This window comes from Cervus elaphus, chromosome 20 (assembly GCF_910594005.1).
Source record: "Cervus elaphus chromosome 20, mCerEla1.1, whole genome shotgun sequence".
NCBI lineage: Eukaryota > Metazoa > Chordata > Mammalia > Artiodactyla > Cervidae > Cervus > Cervus elaphus.
The window spans coordinates 82,365,797-82,383,651 of record NC_057834.1 but is presented as its reverse complement, the minus strand read 5'-3'; the positions used below and the strand labels follow the sequence as shown (position 1 = coordinate 82,383,651).

The 17,855-nt window shown below is 34.7% G+C and overlaps 1 protein-coding gene and 1 long non-coding RNA gene across 5 annotated transcripts in view; one reads left to right on the top strand and one right to left on the bottom strand.

Annotated features, from left to right (window-relative positions):
- Positions 1-9,720, top strand: part of LOC122676689 — an 83,286-nt gene extending 73,566 nt beyond the window's left edge. Inside the window, exons 2-3 of the long non-coding RNA XR_006335630.1 lie at positions 7,697-7,753; positions 9,375-9,720. This is a non-coding gene — a long non-coding RNA (uncharacterized LOC122676689). The remainder of the gene's footprint in view (positions 1-7,696; positions 7,754-9,374) is intronic.
- Positions 134-17,855, bottom strand: part of TTLL7 (tubulin tyrosine ligase like 7) — a 157,881-nt gene continuing 140,159 nt past the window's right edge. For 2 of the 4 annotated variants that reach the window (XM_043876254.1, XM_043876255.1), the window contains exon 21: positions 134-4,756. In XM_043876254.1, the coding sequence (XP_043732189.1) occupies positions 4,636-4,756 (121 nt within the window). In that variant the 3' untranslated portion in view covers positions 134-4,635. Of the gene's footprint in view, positions 4,757-8,434; positions 8,538-13,625; positions 13,860-17,855 lie in introns of those variants that run through there. The other 2 variants (XM_043876258.1, XM_043876256.1) reach the window with 2 other exon arrangements.

Here is a 17,855-nt window from a genome sequence, read left to right as displayed (position 1 = left end):
AGAAGAAATTTATTGCGGAAATATGTTTCATCCCCCTGAAAGCTTAATTGAGAACCAATCTCTTCTACTACTTAAAATCGTGTGTGTGTATGTGTGTGTGTGTGAAACAGAAATAAGCATTTGATGACATATGTAGCTTTCTTATGTTAAAACATTTTTATTACAGTAACATATATGAGTAGTTGAAATAATGTCATCATACAGGTATCACATGCTGAAGCATGACGATGCAGTACTAATTGCAGACTGTGTTGACATTTCAAGCATATTTTCTGTAACAACATTTGCATTCATATACACGCAGTAAAACACATGGGGATAATCTGCATCATGATTCATGGGGGCAAATGTATTGCTTTCAAACTAATCTTCAAACCTAAAATCTTCAGCCAATCTATTAATATTCAAAGTTGTAGTATGTATATTAGTTATTAAATGAACCAACCAGCTCAGGACTAAAACTGTTGTTGTTAGTCTTTGAAAGAGAAATATCAGCATTATCTGATAACTTTTGTAGGTAAGACTAATTTAGAAAATATTAGCCTATTGAATAATGATTTTACCAATAGTTTTCAAATTGGCAGGTGAGGATCAAATAAAAACTTTGTGTAGCTCTTTTTAGTTAATACAGTCCAGTAAATACAAAATGTTTCACCTGCATAGTTTTCCTTCAGTACCATATACCCACTCATAATAAGGCAAAAAGAAAAAAACACCAAGAAAGGCAACAATCTCAAAGTGTGCAATTAATTTTAATTTAACATTTTTGGTCGCAAGAGTGTTATTTGCAGCCATGTGTCTTGGTTCATATGGATCCAAATAATTAATGCTTTTTGGACATTGAAAAGTCAACCTTGTTCTCAAAAATCTCAGCAGAAAAACTGAACTTGATCCAGTAACACATCTTATCTAAGTTTTATTATTGCTGAGGCAAAAATATACCACTATAAACCAATATTTTAAAAAGCAGGATTTCTCTTTTCTTGACTTTTCCATGCAAAGGTCAAAACTTTAAATGGAACTTGAAGTTTAAAAAAGAAGAAAAGAAAGAAAAAAACAGTGTAAGGAATAAAATTTTGATTAATACACTTTCAAAATTTATTTGTAAGTAGCATTAGTCCAAAATATTTAGATAACTAATTCAGTTCTGGAAAGTTTTATTAAACTTCTCAATCTCAAGATGAAAGAAATTTTCACAAATCACCAGGTCACAAGAACACAACAATTGTACTTACACTTTTTATCATTTAACCCTTAGGACCAAGTAAACTAAGACTCAAAATGTTAAAAAAGCATTACAGAACAGAAGAGGAAGGTATTTATTGTCACTCTTCTCAACATATTTGCTATTATATTTTGAAGAATATACATATAAGAATTAATCAAATGCTTTATAGAGAACTACAAATAATAGAGCTTATGCAACTATCAATTTTTTGGTACTTTTGAAAATGTCAAGTAATGTGGAAGTTTAGATTTAAAGAGAATTTTTAAATGGAATGACTTTGTTATGCTAAAGAAGAAAGCATTTGGATTAATTTATATTAAAACATGAAATTTAAAGTTATATAACTAAAGTTTATAATCATATACTTTCTAATGAAAAAAGAATTAGAATGAAATCTTTTTCTTGATGTCTACAGGCCACTATCATCTAGCTGCGTGTAAGTACTGGATGAGAAGACTGGGGTTTTTGGCTTGAGTTTGGTTCATGTTAGTTTCAGGGGGAGAACTAAAGAGAGTTTTGTGTATTTAGACCTAATTCAGAGATATGAAAAAATGTGTTTAGATCTTTGCATCTAATATTCCTATTGCCATTTTCATATTCGATCTTACTATAATTTAATTTTTACACATGCAAGATAAAATAAAAATTGTTGCTAATAATCTTAATATGAATCACAGTAGTTCCTTCAACAGACTACATGAAGCAAATACTATTACAATGCTGGATTATTACAGTGAAAACTAATCTGCAATCTCATACAATATTCATATATGATAATTTAACATTAAAAGGTTGCTTTTTGGGCAGTTCTGGAATAACTTCAATCATATGCAGTTCTGGAAGGCATTAGTCACAGAATATCAGGGATATATCTTTTAATAACAGAATGAAAATATGCTTTCATCACAAGTAAACCAAACTCCCTATTAGAAACTCTGGTAAGACTGAATATCTTCTGGAGTTTTTCAGATAAAAAGGTATGTTCTCTCCTAGAAGAGAGTCAGACCCATACTATCACTTATACTGATATATTTTAACTCTATGAATAAAAAATTTATAATAAAAACTAAGGAATATTTTATATTACTAAAACATTTCTATGGCCTCTAGAGACTTTCACAGTTTATTACTGTGTCTTCTTAGTTTCTCATTAAGGAATAAGCGTGTACACAATCATAGTCCACAGGGTACCAGGCAGTATACATAAATAATGAGCACATCGCTTTTATTTACATCTTCCTCATATCAGAACTAGATGAGTCTAAAGATGCAAATGTGGGCAAGAAAATTATAGCACTCAAAAAAAGTCAGACTTGGGTAGCTAGAGGAATCAAATTTGATTGTTAATAACTAACTGGGTAGTTTCATATATTTACTCTTTAAAAAAATTTTTTTCCCCTAGGGGGAGACATAGACATTCTTTTCACTCTAGCAAATTAAGTCACCATTGTGATTTAAGCTAACACAAGTGATGGCCAAGAAACTGGATTGATATCATACATCAGACCTTTGAAACTGTGTCTCATTCATGAACAAATTATGAATCTGAACCAAAAAAATGACTAAAATTGCTCCATGAAAAGGCCTGCTTGCTGATCATTCTTACAATGATTTTGTTAATATCCCAATTTCAGCATTATTTATTCTCCAAAATTCTAAACATATTTAGGAATTCACAAAATGGTGTCATAAACACTCAGAGCTACACTGTGATTTCCTCCATCCTAACATCCTTATCCTCTTTTCCCACAAAGACAATAACTCTCCTTTGGGATGCAATTAGCAAGGAAGAGTATCCATTGGAATATGAGTGGTTGGTAGTCATAAAGAATCCAGTAACTAGCAATAATTTAGGGAAGAACCTATTTTATCCAAATACAGCCTCAGAATATGGCTTTAAAAGAAAAATATATCTAACTTACAACTTTGGGTTGTCAGTTATCCAGCTTGTGAATTAAAGCAGGCCAGTTTGCCCCTCTCAGTTCTCCTTCTGCTTTGGGACCATTTCTTGATTTACTGGAAAAAGCTTTCAGGACAGTAAAAGGAGGTAAAACATTCATGAATGTTGCAAATAACTACCATCTGTGAAAAATAAAACTACTGGGAGAAATTAAAATAAAATTCTAAAAGGTGAATGTTGCAGTCTTGCAAAAAAAAATGGTATTTTTTATATTTGTATAGAAAACTGAAAGCTCACTCATAGTTTTTGAAACTGTAAGCAAAAAAGGAAGTAAACTGCTATGAAAATTATGCATAATAACTTTGGACAAGATGAAAACGTCATACTCTTTTGATTTTTTTGAAACTCTCAAGAGCACATCCATGACTAATAACATTTAGTAGTCAGAATCTTCTTTTCGTAATAAGTTAGATGACTTTCTATGGTGCAATATGAAACTCTGTATTAGTCTTTGCACTGTACATTGGTCTCAAAATTGAGACTTATAAAATAATGTGACACATTCATTCTGCAACATTGAATTAAGTTTAAAATATCAGCTCTTCCCCTTCTGAAGAAGAGAAGAAATTGTATTTGATCATATGTACCCATCAGAGGTATACTTTCAAAAAAGAAAACATAAGTGGTATGAGTGGTAAGAGATACAAAAACCATATGGAAAGATTTTGCTATTACCACCATTTTCTGTTCCATTTATGTGACTCTCAATAAAAAGTAAAAATATAAGCTAGTAAGTTTAATTTTTAACCCATTGGATTGTCTTTCATTTTAGACAGTATTGTGATCTTACTAGAGCCTTACTGAAAAATTACATTATCATTTTCACAAGTAGCTAGATTCCCACACTGAGGAATAAAAATATTGGAGAATCCGGGTGGGATTTTTATATTAATAGCATGCTACTGTGTGCTATAGTAATAACAAACCCATTTTATACTTAGTCCTATCATCAAGCAACACCAAGCTTCTAATTTTTGTTTTCATTTTAAATGGCTACTAGATATATATAAGAGAATTAATAAAGTAATATACTGTTAATTCTTTTTAAGTCAAAAGTATTACCTAGAAAATAATTTAACACTGTAATGGGATCTTCAAGATCAATTCTGTTTTATATACTCTGCAGCAAAAATAACATTTCTAGTAGGAAGGTATTAATTATAAACCTAGCAAATTCTAGACATTCACATATTTGTGTAAACAATTTTAACATGGTTTATTACATTTCCAGAAAGGTTAAATCTTATATCCAGTTTCCTGCTAATTCTTCTTTCATATATTATAATAAATATATGTGTTATTTGAGTGCATGTGTGTACATATTTCCACACACATATATGTCATATATACATAAAACAGTAGTTAATGGTCACCGTCTTTTCAATGTTAAATTGGGAAAAATATGAATTGCTATTATGCATAACCCATGGCGATCTTCCCTTCTGTTTCACAAATGGCCATATCGGGATGTAAACAAAACATTGGAGCGAGCCATTCCAGGTGAACTGTATTTCAAGTTGTAGGTTGGTGTTCTCATGAAGAATTGTGTACTTCCTGGTAGTAAATACCTAAAAATAATAGTTAAAAAATTAGACTTTTACAAACAAATAAATATATCTCCCACTAAAGTGTTATGTGGTTAATAACTTGTACATCTTACATGAGAAATGACACTATAACAATGCAATCCACATAAAAAGATTTCCTCTCTTGAGGAGGGCAGCCAGGAAAGGGTCATAAAGCCTCACTCAAAGAGCTGAATATAGATGCAAAATGTGGTCTTAGTATCCCAAGATAGCCCATAAAGAGCCATGAACTCACAAGCTAGGAAACTGTTTACATCACTCATGTTAATTTGGAATTCATTAATAATCTCTGTAAATAATATGTGTTGCCAGTCAAATATTTCTTAAAAACATGTAACATGAGAATTTGGCTAACCACATTAAAATAATTATTTCAAGGATGTTGAAACCATTGATTTTAATTTCATAATATATCACTGATGTATTATGACTGTAGTTAATCCGAAATAAAAAGTTAAAGATTAAAATTTATAACTAGATTGTAAATTTTATACTCCTAGACTATTGGGTGCTTAGATTACACAATACCAAAAACAATCATGATTACAGGTTACATGCAACCTTTGCACCCAAATGTATTTCAGAATATATGAATTTTCCAGATTTTAGGCCAATAAGATGTATATACTATATATAATGCAACATCTTCATCAGAGTCTTAGGGCAGCATTCTGCAAACAAATCATTAATACTTCTGTAATGAAATGCAGAAATATTCACAATAAATTGAAAAAATATATAAACAACTTTGTGTCAATTCAGATGTGCCAATAAATGGGTTACTTTTATTTTATTTCTATTAGTTTGAGTTTTCAGAGCTTTGAGATTTAGGAGTTGCAAATAAGAAAGTGTGCCTGTATAATCTTATTCCTCTGGAAAGCCTTGATTGGCATTAGGCCATTCCAATCTATATGTCAGGAGAGAAATGATTAAGGAAATCGACATGAGCAAACACAAGTATCACTATTAAAAGCCTAAGTCCGGATGATGATGAGGACATGCTAGAAAGTCAGGATAAAGATATCTATAAAAAATTTCTAAGAGCAGAAGTTACAACAGAAGGAGATTTATAATTAGTCTTAAAAAGAAACAAAGGTAGAGATCAAATCATTTATTTTCTTCATGTGACTGTAGAATCTTCCAGCCCCAGTATCATACTTCCAAAGACAAATGAAGAAACTGAGGACCAAAGATATTATTAGCTACCAATTCTTTATTAAATAATATTGGTAACTACTAACTTCTGTGTCAAAGGAAAATTACATTTATGCTGTTGTTACATGAATTTTGTAGAAGAATACAAATTCATTATGATCAAACTGCATACAGCACTCAGATTAAAATGGCAGAATTCCACGTAATATTCATAGACATCATTTCATTGTGAATTATCTGATAATATCCCCTAAATCTATTACTTAATATCACAAACTATAAATAATTGCTCAAATCATTATGTTAACAGAGCAGTAAAATAATATACAACAAACTAAATTAAATCAAAATTGCACAATGGGTGATGAATAATGAAACAATTGATTTCTCACATCATAGATTATATAAATCATTTTCTTAATATCACTTGGGTAATTTATATGAATTAATTATTATGTCAAGAGCTAGTGTATCATAATGACTGATCTGATATTCTGCAAGAAACAGGCTGCCCCTCCTATCTAGGGTAAAGCTGCAAAGGAAACTAAGATGTTCGCTCAAAATCCACTATTCCATACTAGTTAAGAGTTATTCTCTCTCCTACTGAAAACTGGTTACATCCTGGTTACATTGATTTTAATTATAGTAAACAGTAACTTTTACCAACTTTCTTTTAAAGAATCTCCAAGAAATAGTTATCATTGGCATTATAATAACATTCACATTGCCTTCTAAACTAAAGATTTCCATTTACACAAGGTGAAAAAATAAAAGTACAAAGTCCAGGGTTACAGCGAACTTACACTATTTTATTTAACACTATTTTGTATTTTAAAAGTATTTGTGTGTGTGTGTGCCAGCACCATTATACTTGCTTTAAAAATATTATTTAATGATTCTCTATGGTATATATTATTATCAGCTCCATTTTATAGATGAATACACCAAAGTGTACAGGCATTAAATGCCTTGCTCACAATCACAAAAGTGACTAGAGCCAGGAGTCAGATCCATTTGGTCTCACTCCAGAACTATCACTCCCAAAAAATACTATATTGCCATTTCTGTGTATGAATTCCAATTTTAAAACTAACAAATACAATGATTACATTTATTTTTCAAAAATATGAAGTATACAAACTTAGAAAGTAGAAAAATATTATCCACAAAACTAAACTTTTTAATAGAAGCAGAAAAGGCTAAAATGAAACTAAAGACGTAAAAAGGAAAAGAAATTCAGTATGAACGTAAAAAAGCATACAAAATCACATTGGAAGAAAGACTTTGCTTCCCTAAAGCAAGGGCTATGGGATACTTTAAAGCATTACAGTGAAACACAAGGGATTATTTGCCTTAATATCTCCATTAAGATCTCTTGGGAGAGACCACACTAGCTGAATATCAAAGATTATTTTTAAAATGTTCTCTGTGATGAAGTTAAATAATACAGTTTGATTTTTTTAGCAAGAAGAATCTCTAGAAAGTGGATTTATAGATAGTATCTAAGGAGTGTCTGTTAAAGCACAAAAATATGTTAAGTCTCCAACTTTATTTCTATTGTAGCTTACTCTCGAAGTACAAATATAGCTAACTCGTAGCTAACACATTCTAAGAAGAAATAACACAAACTACCCTCTTTGTTTCATACACATATCCTTACTCCTCAATTCTGAGATTAGGGATACATATCTTCACATACCCATCATATAAATGTAAAATATGCATTTATCTACTTCCTATTTGACATAGAATTGTTTGGTTTGTCAGGTACCAACTTATTGCTGACCATGGAGAATCTCTAGAACATGAAACATATCAAGACTGGTAAGTTAATCAGCCTTGAAACTTACAATACACACACCTCTGAGATTTTCCTGAAGAAAGATCCAGGACCCCTGACCCACCCCCACCCCACCAGAGTAAACTCAGCTTCCTGGTTTGGGTAACATAAGGTAAATAAATTTTATCACTTTATTTAGGCTGTGTTCTTTTTAACTATTTTGATTGTGGTAAAATAAATATATGACATGAATTTTATGATTTTTAGGTATTCATGTTCAGTGTAAATATATTCACACTGTGTAATATTGGCTGTGTAAAATGGCTGTGTAACCAAAACTATAACCTGGTTCCAGATCTTTTCATCATGTCAAGCAGAAACTCTGTACCCATTAAACACTAAATTCGCATTTTCTCCTCCTCCCAGCCCCTGGTAACCTCTATTCTGCTTTCTGTCTCAATGAATTTGTTCTAGATACTGCACATAATTGGAATCATACCATGTTTGTCCTTTTATGTTTGGCTTATTTAACTTAACATGCTTTCAAGGTGCATGAATACTATAACATGTATAAGAATTTCATTCCTTTTTACATAGTATAATATTTTTATGCTTTTATATTTTTATACATAGTATAATATATTTTTATACTAAGCATAACCTTTTAACACAAAATAATATTTTATATTTATAAATTTTATATAATACTATATTTATATTTACAATTTTACATAGGCATAATAATATACATGCGAGTAGCTCAGTGATAAAAGAATCAATCTGCCAGTGCAGGAGATGCAAGTTCGATCCCTGGGTCAGGAAGATACTCTGGAGAAAGAAATGATAATTTACTCCAGCATTCTTGCCTGGACAGGTGAGCTTAGCTGCAGTATTTGGGGTCACAAAGAGTCAAACACGACTGAGTGCCTAAGCACAGCACAGCACAGTCAGACACAACTGAGCACACATGCAAAGACAGCAAAGAGTGGTAACATACACATAAACACGTCACATTTTATCCATCCATTCCTCTGTTGATGGACATTTGGGTGGCTGTCACCATCTGACTATTGGGAAGAATGTTGCTGTGAACAATGGTGTACAAGTATTGGTGTGAGTCCTTGTTTTCAGTTCTTCGGGGTATGTACCTAGGAGGGGAAATGCTGGGTCATATGGAATGGCTACCCACTCCAGTATTCTTGCATGGAGAATTCCATGGACAGAGGATCCCGGCAGGCTACAGTCCGTGGGGTCACAAAGAGTAAGACACACCTGAACGACTAATACTTTCACACTTTTCATGGTAATTCTATATTTAACTTTTTAAGGAACTGTCACTGCTTTCTACAGCACTCATACCATTTTACATTCTGAACCAGTACTAAATTTTCAATATACTTACCAACACTTATTATTCTGTATTTTAAATATAACACCCAGAACATTGTACTGTGGTTTTAACTGTAAATCCCACCTCTTGTCATTTGCTAGCAACATGGATTTGAATGAGCCATTTTACTTCTTTGGGACTCAGTTTTCTCACTGGTGAAAAGAATCTAATAAGTTTCTGCCATGCCTGTCTCACAGAGTATGGACCAAATGGAACAGTGCATGTAGGTGAAATATTATTATTTCTGTGTTACTAACATCAGCCTTGCTTCCCAGGTAGCAAAGTGGTAAAGAGTCCGCCTACCAAGACAGGAGATGCAATGGACACACGTTCAATCCCCGGGTTGGGAAGATTCCTGAGAGAAGGAAATGGCAACACACTCCAGTATTCTTATCTGGAAAATTCCATAGATGGAGGAGCCTAGTGGGCTACAGTCCATGGTGTAGCAACGAGTTGAACACTACTGAACAACTGTTCAGCATCAGCCTCTTTAGCAAGACCACGCCTGTTTAAGATAGATGCGCCAAGCTATCTTAACCTAATATCAAAATAGTATCATGTGTATAACTTGATTTTTAAAACTTTTCAATCAAAAAGTACATAAAATAAACATCTAGTAAATGAATATTATAAAGTGATTACTCATATAAATGCTACCCAGGTTAAATGACTGAATATTCCTAGCACCCCAGAACCAGGTACTGCTGCTTCATAAACTTACCCACTATCCAGACTTCGGAATAGCCATGATGGTGTGATCACTCACCTAGAGCCAGACATCCTGGAGTGTGAAGTCAAGTGGATGTTAGGAAGCATCACTACAAACAAAGCTAGGGGAGGTGATGGAATTCCAGCTGAACTATTTCAAATCCTAAAAGATGATGCTTTGAAAGTGCTACACTCAATATGCCAGCAAATTTGGAAAACTCAGCTGTGGTCACAGGATTAGAAAAGGTCAGCTTTCATTCCAATCCCAAAAAAGGCAATGTCAAACAATGTTCAAACTACCTCACAGTTGCACTCATCTCACATGCTAGCAAAGTAATGCTCAAAATTCTCCAAGCTAGGATTCAATAATATGTGAACCAAGAACTTCCAGATGTTCAAGTTGGATTTAGAAAAGGCAGAGGAACCAGAGGTCAAATTGCCAACATCTGTTGGGTCACAGAAAAAACAAGAGTATTCCAGAAAAACATCTACTTCTGCTTTATTAAATATGCCAAAGCCTTTGACTGTGTGGACCACAACAAACTGTGGAAAATTCTTCAAGAGATGGGAACACCAGACCACCATACCTGCCTCCTAAGATCTGTATGCAGGTCAGGAAGCAACAATTAGAACCAGACATGGAACAGCAGACTGGTTCCAAATTAGGAAAGGAGTACGTCGGGGCTGTATATTGTCACCCTGCTTATTTAACTTATATGAAGTGTACATCACGTAAAATGCTGAACTGGATGAAGCATAAGCTAGAATCAAGATTGTCGGGAGAAATATGAAAAACCTCAGATATGCAGATGACACCATCGTTATGGCAGAAAGCAAAGAACTAAAGAGCCTCCTGATGAAAGTGAAAGAGGAGAGTGAAAAAGCTGGCTTAAAACTCAACATTCAAAAAATGAAGATCATGGCATCTGGTCCCATCACTTCATGGCAACTAGATGGGGAAACAATGGAAAAAGTGACAAACTTTATTTTCTGGGGCTCCAAAATCACTGCAGATGGTGATTGCAGCCATGAAATTAAAAGGCACTTGCTCCTTGGAGGGCTTCCCTGATAGCTCAGGGAAGGGATAGGCTACCTACTCCAGTGTCCTTGGGCGTCCCTTGTGGCTCAGCTGGTAAAGAATCTGCCTGCAATGTGGGACCCCTGGGTTCAATCCCTGGGTTGGGAAGATCCCCTAGAGAAGGGAAAGGCTACCCACTCCAGTATTCTGGCTTAGAGAATTCCATGGACAGTCCATTGGCTGGCAAAGAGTCGGACACGACTGAGTGACTTGCACTCACTCACTCACTCACTGCTCCTTGGAAGGAAAGCTATGACCAACCTAGACAGCATATTAAAAAGCAGAGACATTACTTTGTCAACAAAGGTCCATCTAGTCATAGCTATGGTTTTTCCAGTAGTTATGTATGGATGTACGTTGGACCATAAAGAAAGCTGACTGCCGAAGAATTGATGCTTTTGAACTGTGGTGTTGGAGAAGACTCTTGAGAGTCCTTGGACTGCAAGGAGATCAAACCAGTCAATCTTAAAGGAAATCGATCCTGAATATTCATTGGAAGGACTGATGCTGAAGATGAAGGTCCAATACTTTGGCCACCTGATGCGAACAACTGACTTATTAGAAAAGACCCTGATGCTGGGAAAGACTTAAGGCAAGAGGAGAAGGGGATGACAGAAGATGAGACGATTGGATGCATCACCGACTCAACAGAAATGAGTTTGAGCAAGCTCTGGGAGTTGGTGACGGACATGGAAGCCTGGCATGCTGCAGTTCATGGGGGCACAAAGAGTCAGACACAGTTGAGTGACTGAACTATCCAGACTTCAGTGGCAATTACTTCCTGTTTGCCACCTAAGTACATATTCTGTAATACTATAATTCAGTTTTTCTTGGTTTTTATTTAAATATAAATGAAATGAAGTATGTAGTCCTTTGTCTCTGGCTTCTTTTGCTGAATTTCTGTTTGAGATTGATCCATATTGCTGTGTGTGCATGCAGTTTGTTCATTTTCAAATGCTGTAAAATATTCCATTGAGTGGACATTACAAAAACTGTCCATTCTTCCGTGAATAGACAGTTTGGGTATTTCTAATTTTTAGCCATTATAAGTAAATGCTACTGTGATAATTCTAATATGGTCTTGATGCACATGGGCATACATTCTGCTTAGAATCATTGGGAATAAAATAACTGAGAAAATGGTAAGCGTTAGTGGGTTATCCAAACTTTTTTAAAGGTAATGATGTTCACTATCATCAGCAGTGTGAGTTTCCATTACTCTATATTCTCATCAACTCATGGTCTGAAAGATGGGTTTCACGTCTCCCCGAGTATGAGCTTGAACACTTCAAATACTTACTGCCTTTAAAAATGCCTCTTCAAGTATCTTCCCCATTTTTCCATGGAGTGTCCTATTTTCTTCTTAGAAATCTGTAGGAGTTCTTATACAGTTTGTGTAACAGTCTCTTGTAGGTTAAACAGGTTGCAAATACCAACTTTCATTCTGAGGCTTGCTTTTTCACCTTAATGGAGTCTGCTAATAAACATATATTCTTAATTTTAATATAGTAAAGTTTATCCTTTCATTTATAATCTGTACTTTTTTGGCCTGATATTTTATACTCTTTGCATACCTCAAGGTCATGAAAAAATTTATATTTTCTTCCAAAATCTTTAGTTTTGCCTTTCATATCTATGTACTCAATAATTTGGAAATGATTTTGTATATGGTGTAGGTAAATTCAAGTTTCTTTTTTCATTATTATTTGGAAACTCAATTGCCCCAGAATGATTTGTTTAAACAAACTTTTAACCCATTTGTTAAAGTGTCCCTGTTTTGTCATAAATCAAGTCTCTATATAAACCCGGGTCTATTTATGGGCTTTCTGTGATGGTTTAGTCACTAAGTAGTGTCCAACTCTTGCAACTTCATGGACCGCAGCCTGCCAGGTGCCTCTGCCCATGGGATTCTCCATGCAAGAATACTAGAGTGGGTTGCCATTTCCTTCTCCAGGGGATGTTCCCAACACAAGAATTGAACCCAAGTCTCCTGCATTGCAGGCAGATTCTTTACCAAATGAGCTATAACGGATGTCCATGTCCTTTCTGAATGATTCTATTGGTCTACTTGTCTATCCTTTTGGTACTAGTGCATTGTCTTCAGTTCAGTTCAGTTCAGTTCAGTCACTCAGTCATGTCTAACACTTTGCAACCCCATGAACCGCAGCACACCAGGCCTCCCTGTCCATCACAAACTCCTGGAATTTACCCAAGATCTTGTCCATTGAGTCAGTGTGCCATCTAACCATCTCATCCTCTTTCCTCCCCTTCTCCTCCTGCCTTCAATCTTTCCCAACATCAGGGTCTTTTCAAATAAGTCAGTTCTTCGCATCAGGTGGCCAAAATATTGGAGTTTCATCTTCAACATCAGTCCTTCCAGTGAACACCCAGGATGTTCACTTTAGGATGGACTCCTTTAGGATGGACTGTTTGGATCTCCTTGCAGTCCAAGGGACTCTCAAGAGTCTTCTCCAACACCACAGTTCAAAAGAATCAATTCTTCAGTACTCAGCTTTCTTTATAGTCCAAACTCTCACATCCATACATGACTACTGGAAAAACCATAGCCTTGAAGATGGATCTTTGTTGGCGAAGTAATGTCTCTACTTTTTAATATGATGTCTAGGTTGGTCATAACTTTCCTTCCAAGGAGTAAGTGTCTTTTAATTTCATGGCTGCAATCACCATCTGAAGTGATTATGGAGCCCAAAAAAGTAAAGTCAGCCACTGTTTCCACTGTTTCCCCATCTATTTGCCATGAAGTGATAGTGATGGGACCGGATGCTATGATCTTAGTTTTCTGAATGTTGAGCTTTATTTAAGCCAACTTTTTCACTCAGACATTATAGCTTTATTATAATTCTGAGCACACTGTAGCAAATCAATTCTACTATTTCATGAATGTCTTGTCTATTCTTGGCCCTTTGTTTTTTTTTTATAAATGTTAGAACAAACGTTAGTCAAATTCTTCACCCTGCAAAAAAAAATTGTTAGGATTTATGTGAGGATTATGTTGAATTTATAGATATGAAGAACTATTTGAGAAGAAATAACATATTGATATTGATTTCAATATCAATATAAGATATGACTTTACATCTTTTACATAGTTCTGCATAAGGGTCTTACATGTTTTTGTTACTTTTATTCTTACATGTTTTTGTTACTTTTATTCTGAAGTATTGGTTATTCTTTGATGCTATTAAAAATGACATCTTATCTAAAATCTGTTTGTTACTGATATAGAAAAAAATTGATTTTATTCCCACTTTGATTTCATCAAAATTGGTAGGTTTACTTAGTAATTTATCTGTAGAGTTATTTAGATTATGAGTGCTATGAATGTAATCACAACCATTAGTAAGGAGTTTTATTTCTTTCTCTCTAATCAAATGCCATTTATTTTCTTGACCTGCTTCCTTGAGTAAGCCAGGTCAAGTACAATGATAAACAGAAGTGGTAGTTAATAGGTAATCTTGCCCTGTTTCTCTTCTCAAAAGAAAAGCCTTCAACATTGCACCATTAAGTATATGCTTGTAGGGGTTTTGTAGTTACTCTTTATTAGAGTAAGGAATTTCCCTTTTATTTCTAACCTATTAAGCATTTTTTAAAGCAAAAATGTATATTGAATTCTATCAAGTGACTCGTCCATGTATTTTAAATGATTTTTTATTCTACTAAAATTACATTGATCACATTTTAATTTTATTGTACCTTTAAATGGATTCAATAAACAAAAGTCATGATACATTATCTTATTTAAGGTTTCTGGGTTGATTTTGTCAATATTTATGTAGGATTTTTGCATCTCTGTTCAAGAGTGAGACTGAACTTTCATTATCCTTTGCCATAATATCTCCTGGTCAGGTTTTAGCATCAGGTATGGTAGGCTTTGATATTGGTAGCCTTCTATATTGTCTTGTGTCATCTTTGTAACACGTGTTTTTCAAGGAATTTGTTAATGTAACTTACCAGATTTATCAGCATGAAATTAATAATATGTGTAGTATCTGTAGTTATGTCTCTATTTCTATTATTGATGTTAATTACTTTTTAAAATATTTTTGATCAGTCCCAACAGTGATCAATTTTATTAGTCTTTTTAAAAACCCACTTTTGCCATGTTGATCTTCTTTATTCTGTTTGCTTCACTATGTTGTTAATTTCTGCTCTTGTTTTTATTATTTCCTTTTTCTGTATTCTTTGGGTTTACTTTAATGTTACTATGTCATCATCCAAGATGATAGATCATTTAATTTTTGCCTTACCCTCTCTAATTTGCCTTTCGTTCCCTAATTTGTTCTTTAAGTCTATAAGCCTCCCTGTGATAATGATTTATGTACATTCTGCAAGTCTTTATTTCTAATATTTTTGTTACCAAAGTACATTTAAATCCATTATGATTTTATTTTTTATCTTTCCAAAAAGGATGGATTTTGTTACTTTTAAAGGCCTGTGATGATATACAATACTTTGCATGATTTCAATTTTTTAAATATGTTTTATCATTCCACTAGTTGATTTTTATAAAAGATCCAGGTATGCTTACTGTATTGTATTCTGAGGTGGCTGACTTCACTATTATGTGACAGTTAAATCTGTTAATCATATTGTTAAAATTTTCTTTGTTTTTAACTCTTTTGAGAAATATATATTAAAATCTCCCTCAATGGTTGTAGATTTGTATATTTCCCCCTGTAATTCTGTCAACTTTTGCTTTGCAAAATATTTGGGATATTATTACATGCAGGAATCTATGCTGTTTATCAAAGCCCCAGTCTTCGACAGGTCCTGAACTTCTACTTTATTCTCTTAGGTCCGTGTGTCTGTCAAAAGCACTACTCAGTAAAACAAGTACCTGGTTTTAACTCTCTGATGTTTTCAAGCAAATGTTTTGTTGGTACTTTGTCCAGTTTTTCCTACAAATATCAGAGGGAGGATTTGTCCAAATACCTGGTGCTCTATTGATAAAGGCAGAAACTCTAACTCAGAGATTTAAAAAATGACTTTAGCCACAAAAATGAGCTTATATGAAGGCTCAGTACATAAAAGATAGAAATACAGAGATGCTGAGACTAAAAATTGTTTGGCAATCCCAAAGCCTTTGAAAGAAGGCTAGCTATAGTGAAATACTGAGCTTGTCCTAAAGACTCTAGTATCCTAGATATATGTGTATAGATATAGACATGTATGCAGATATAGAGACAGGTAGATTTAATGATCCAAGTGTGAATATCAGTTAGATTTGTTTAGTTATGAGTCCCCCTCTGAGAAACGGCTTCTCAGTTGGTATGGCTATTTTTTTTTTTCTTTTTTTGGTCACACCACACAGCATGCAGGATTTTAGTTCCCTGGCTAGGGATGGAACCCATGCCCCTTGCACTGGAAGCAAGGGGCCTTAACCACTGTACCATCAGGGAAGGTCTTGGTATGTCTATTAAATTGCTATCTTTCTGAGACTGCAAGGTTGAAGGCCACTCTCTTCCATGTAACAGGTGCCACATATACCTTTAATAAATTCTTCAGTTCAGTTCAATTCAGTCGCTCAGTTGTGTGCGACTCTTTGCAACCCCATGAATCGCAGCACGTCAGGACTCCTTGTCCATCACCAACTCCCCGAGTTTACCCAAACTCATGTCCATCGAGTTAGCGATGCCATCCAGCCATTTCATCCTCTGTCGTCCCCTTCTCCTCCTGCCTCCAATCCTTCCCAGCATCAGGGTCTTTTCCAATGAGTCAACTCTTCTCATGAGGTGGCCAAAGTATTGGAGTTTCAGCTTCAGCATCAGTCCTTCCAATGAACACCCAGGAGTGATCTCCTTTAGGATGGACTGGTTGGATCTCCTTGCAGTCCAAGGGACTCTCAAGAGTCTTCTCCAACACCACAGTTCAAAAGCATCAATTCTTCGGCGCTCAGCTTTCTTCACAGTTCAACTCTCACATCAATACATGACTACTGGAAAAACCATAGCCTTGACTAGATGGACCTTTGTTGGCAAAGTAATGTCTCTGCTTTTAAATATGCTATACAGGTTGGTCATAACTTTCCTTCCAAGGAGTAAGTGTCTCTTAACTTCATGGCTGCAATCACCATCTGCAGTGATTTTGGAGCCCCAGAAAATAAAGTCTGACACCCTTTCCACTGTTTCCTCATCTATTTGCCATGAAGTGATGGGACCAGATGCCATGATCTTCGTTTTTTGAATGTTGAGCTTTAAGCCAGCTTTTTTACTCTCCTCTTTCACTTTCATCCAGAGGCTTTTTAGTTCTTCTTCACTTTCTGCCATAAAGGTGGTGTCATCTGCATATCTGAGGTTATTGATATTTCTCCTGGCAATCTTGATTCCAGCTTGTCCTTCTTCCAGCCCAGTGCTTCTCATGATGTACTCTGCACAGAAGTTAAATAAGCAGGATGACAATATACAGCCTTGACATACTCCTTTTCCCTTTTGGAACAAGTCTGTTGTTCCATGTCCAGTTCTAACTGTTGCTTCCTGACCAACATACAGGTTTCTCAAGAGGCAGGTCAGGTGGTCTGGTATTCCCATCTCTTTCAGCATTTTCCACAGTTTATTGTGATCCACACAGTCAAAGGCTTTGGCATAGGCAATAAAGCAGAAATAGATGTTTTTCTGGAACTCTCTTGCTTTTTCTATGATCCAGCAAATGTTGGCAATTTGATCTCTAGTTCCTCTGCTGTTTCTAAAGCCAGCTTGAACATCTGGAATTTCATGGTCCACATATTGCTGAGGCCTGGCTTGGAGAATTTTGAGCATTACTTTACTAGCATGTGAGATGAGTGCAATTGTGCGGTAGTTTGAGTATTCTTTGGCATGCCTTTCTTTGGGATTGGAATGAAAACTGACCTTTTCCAGTCCTGTGGCCGCTGCTGAGTTTTCCAAACTTGCTGACATATTGAGTGTAGCACTTTCACAGCATCATCTTTCAAGATTTGAAACAGCTCAACTGG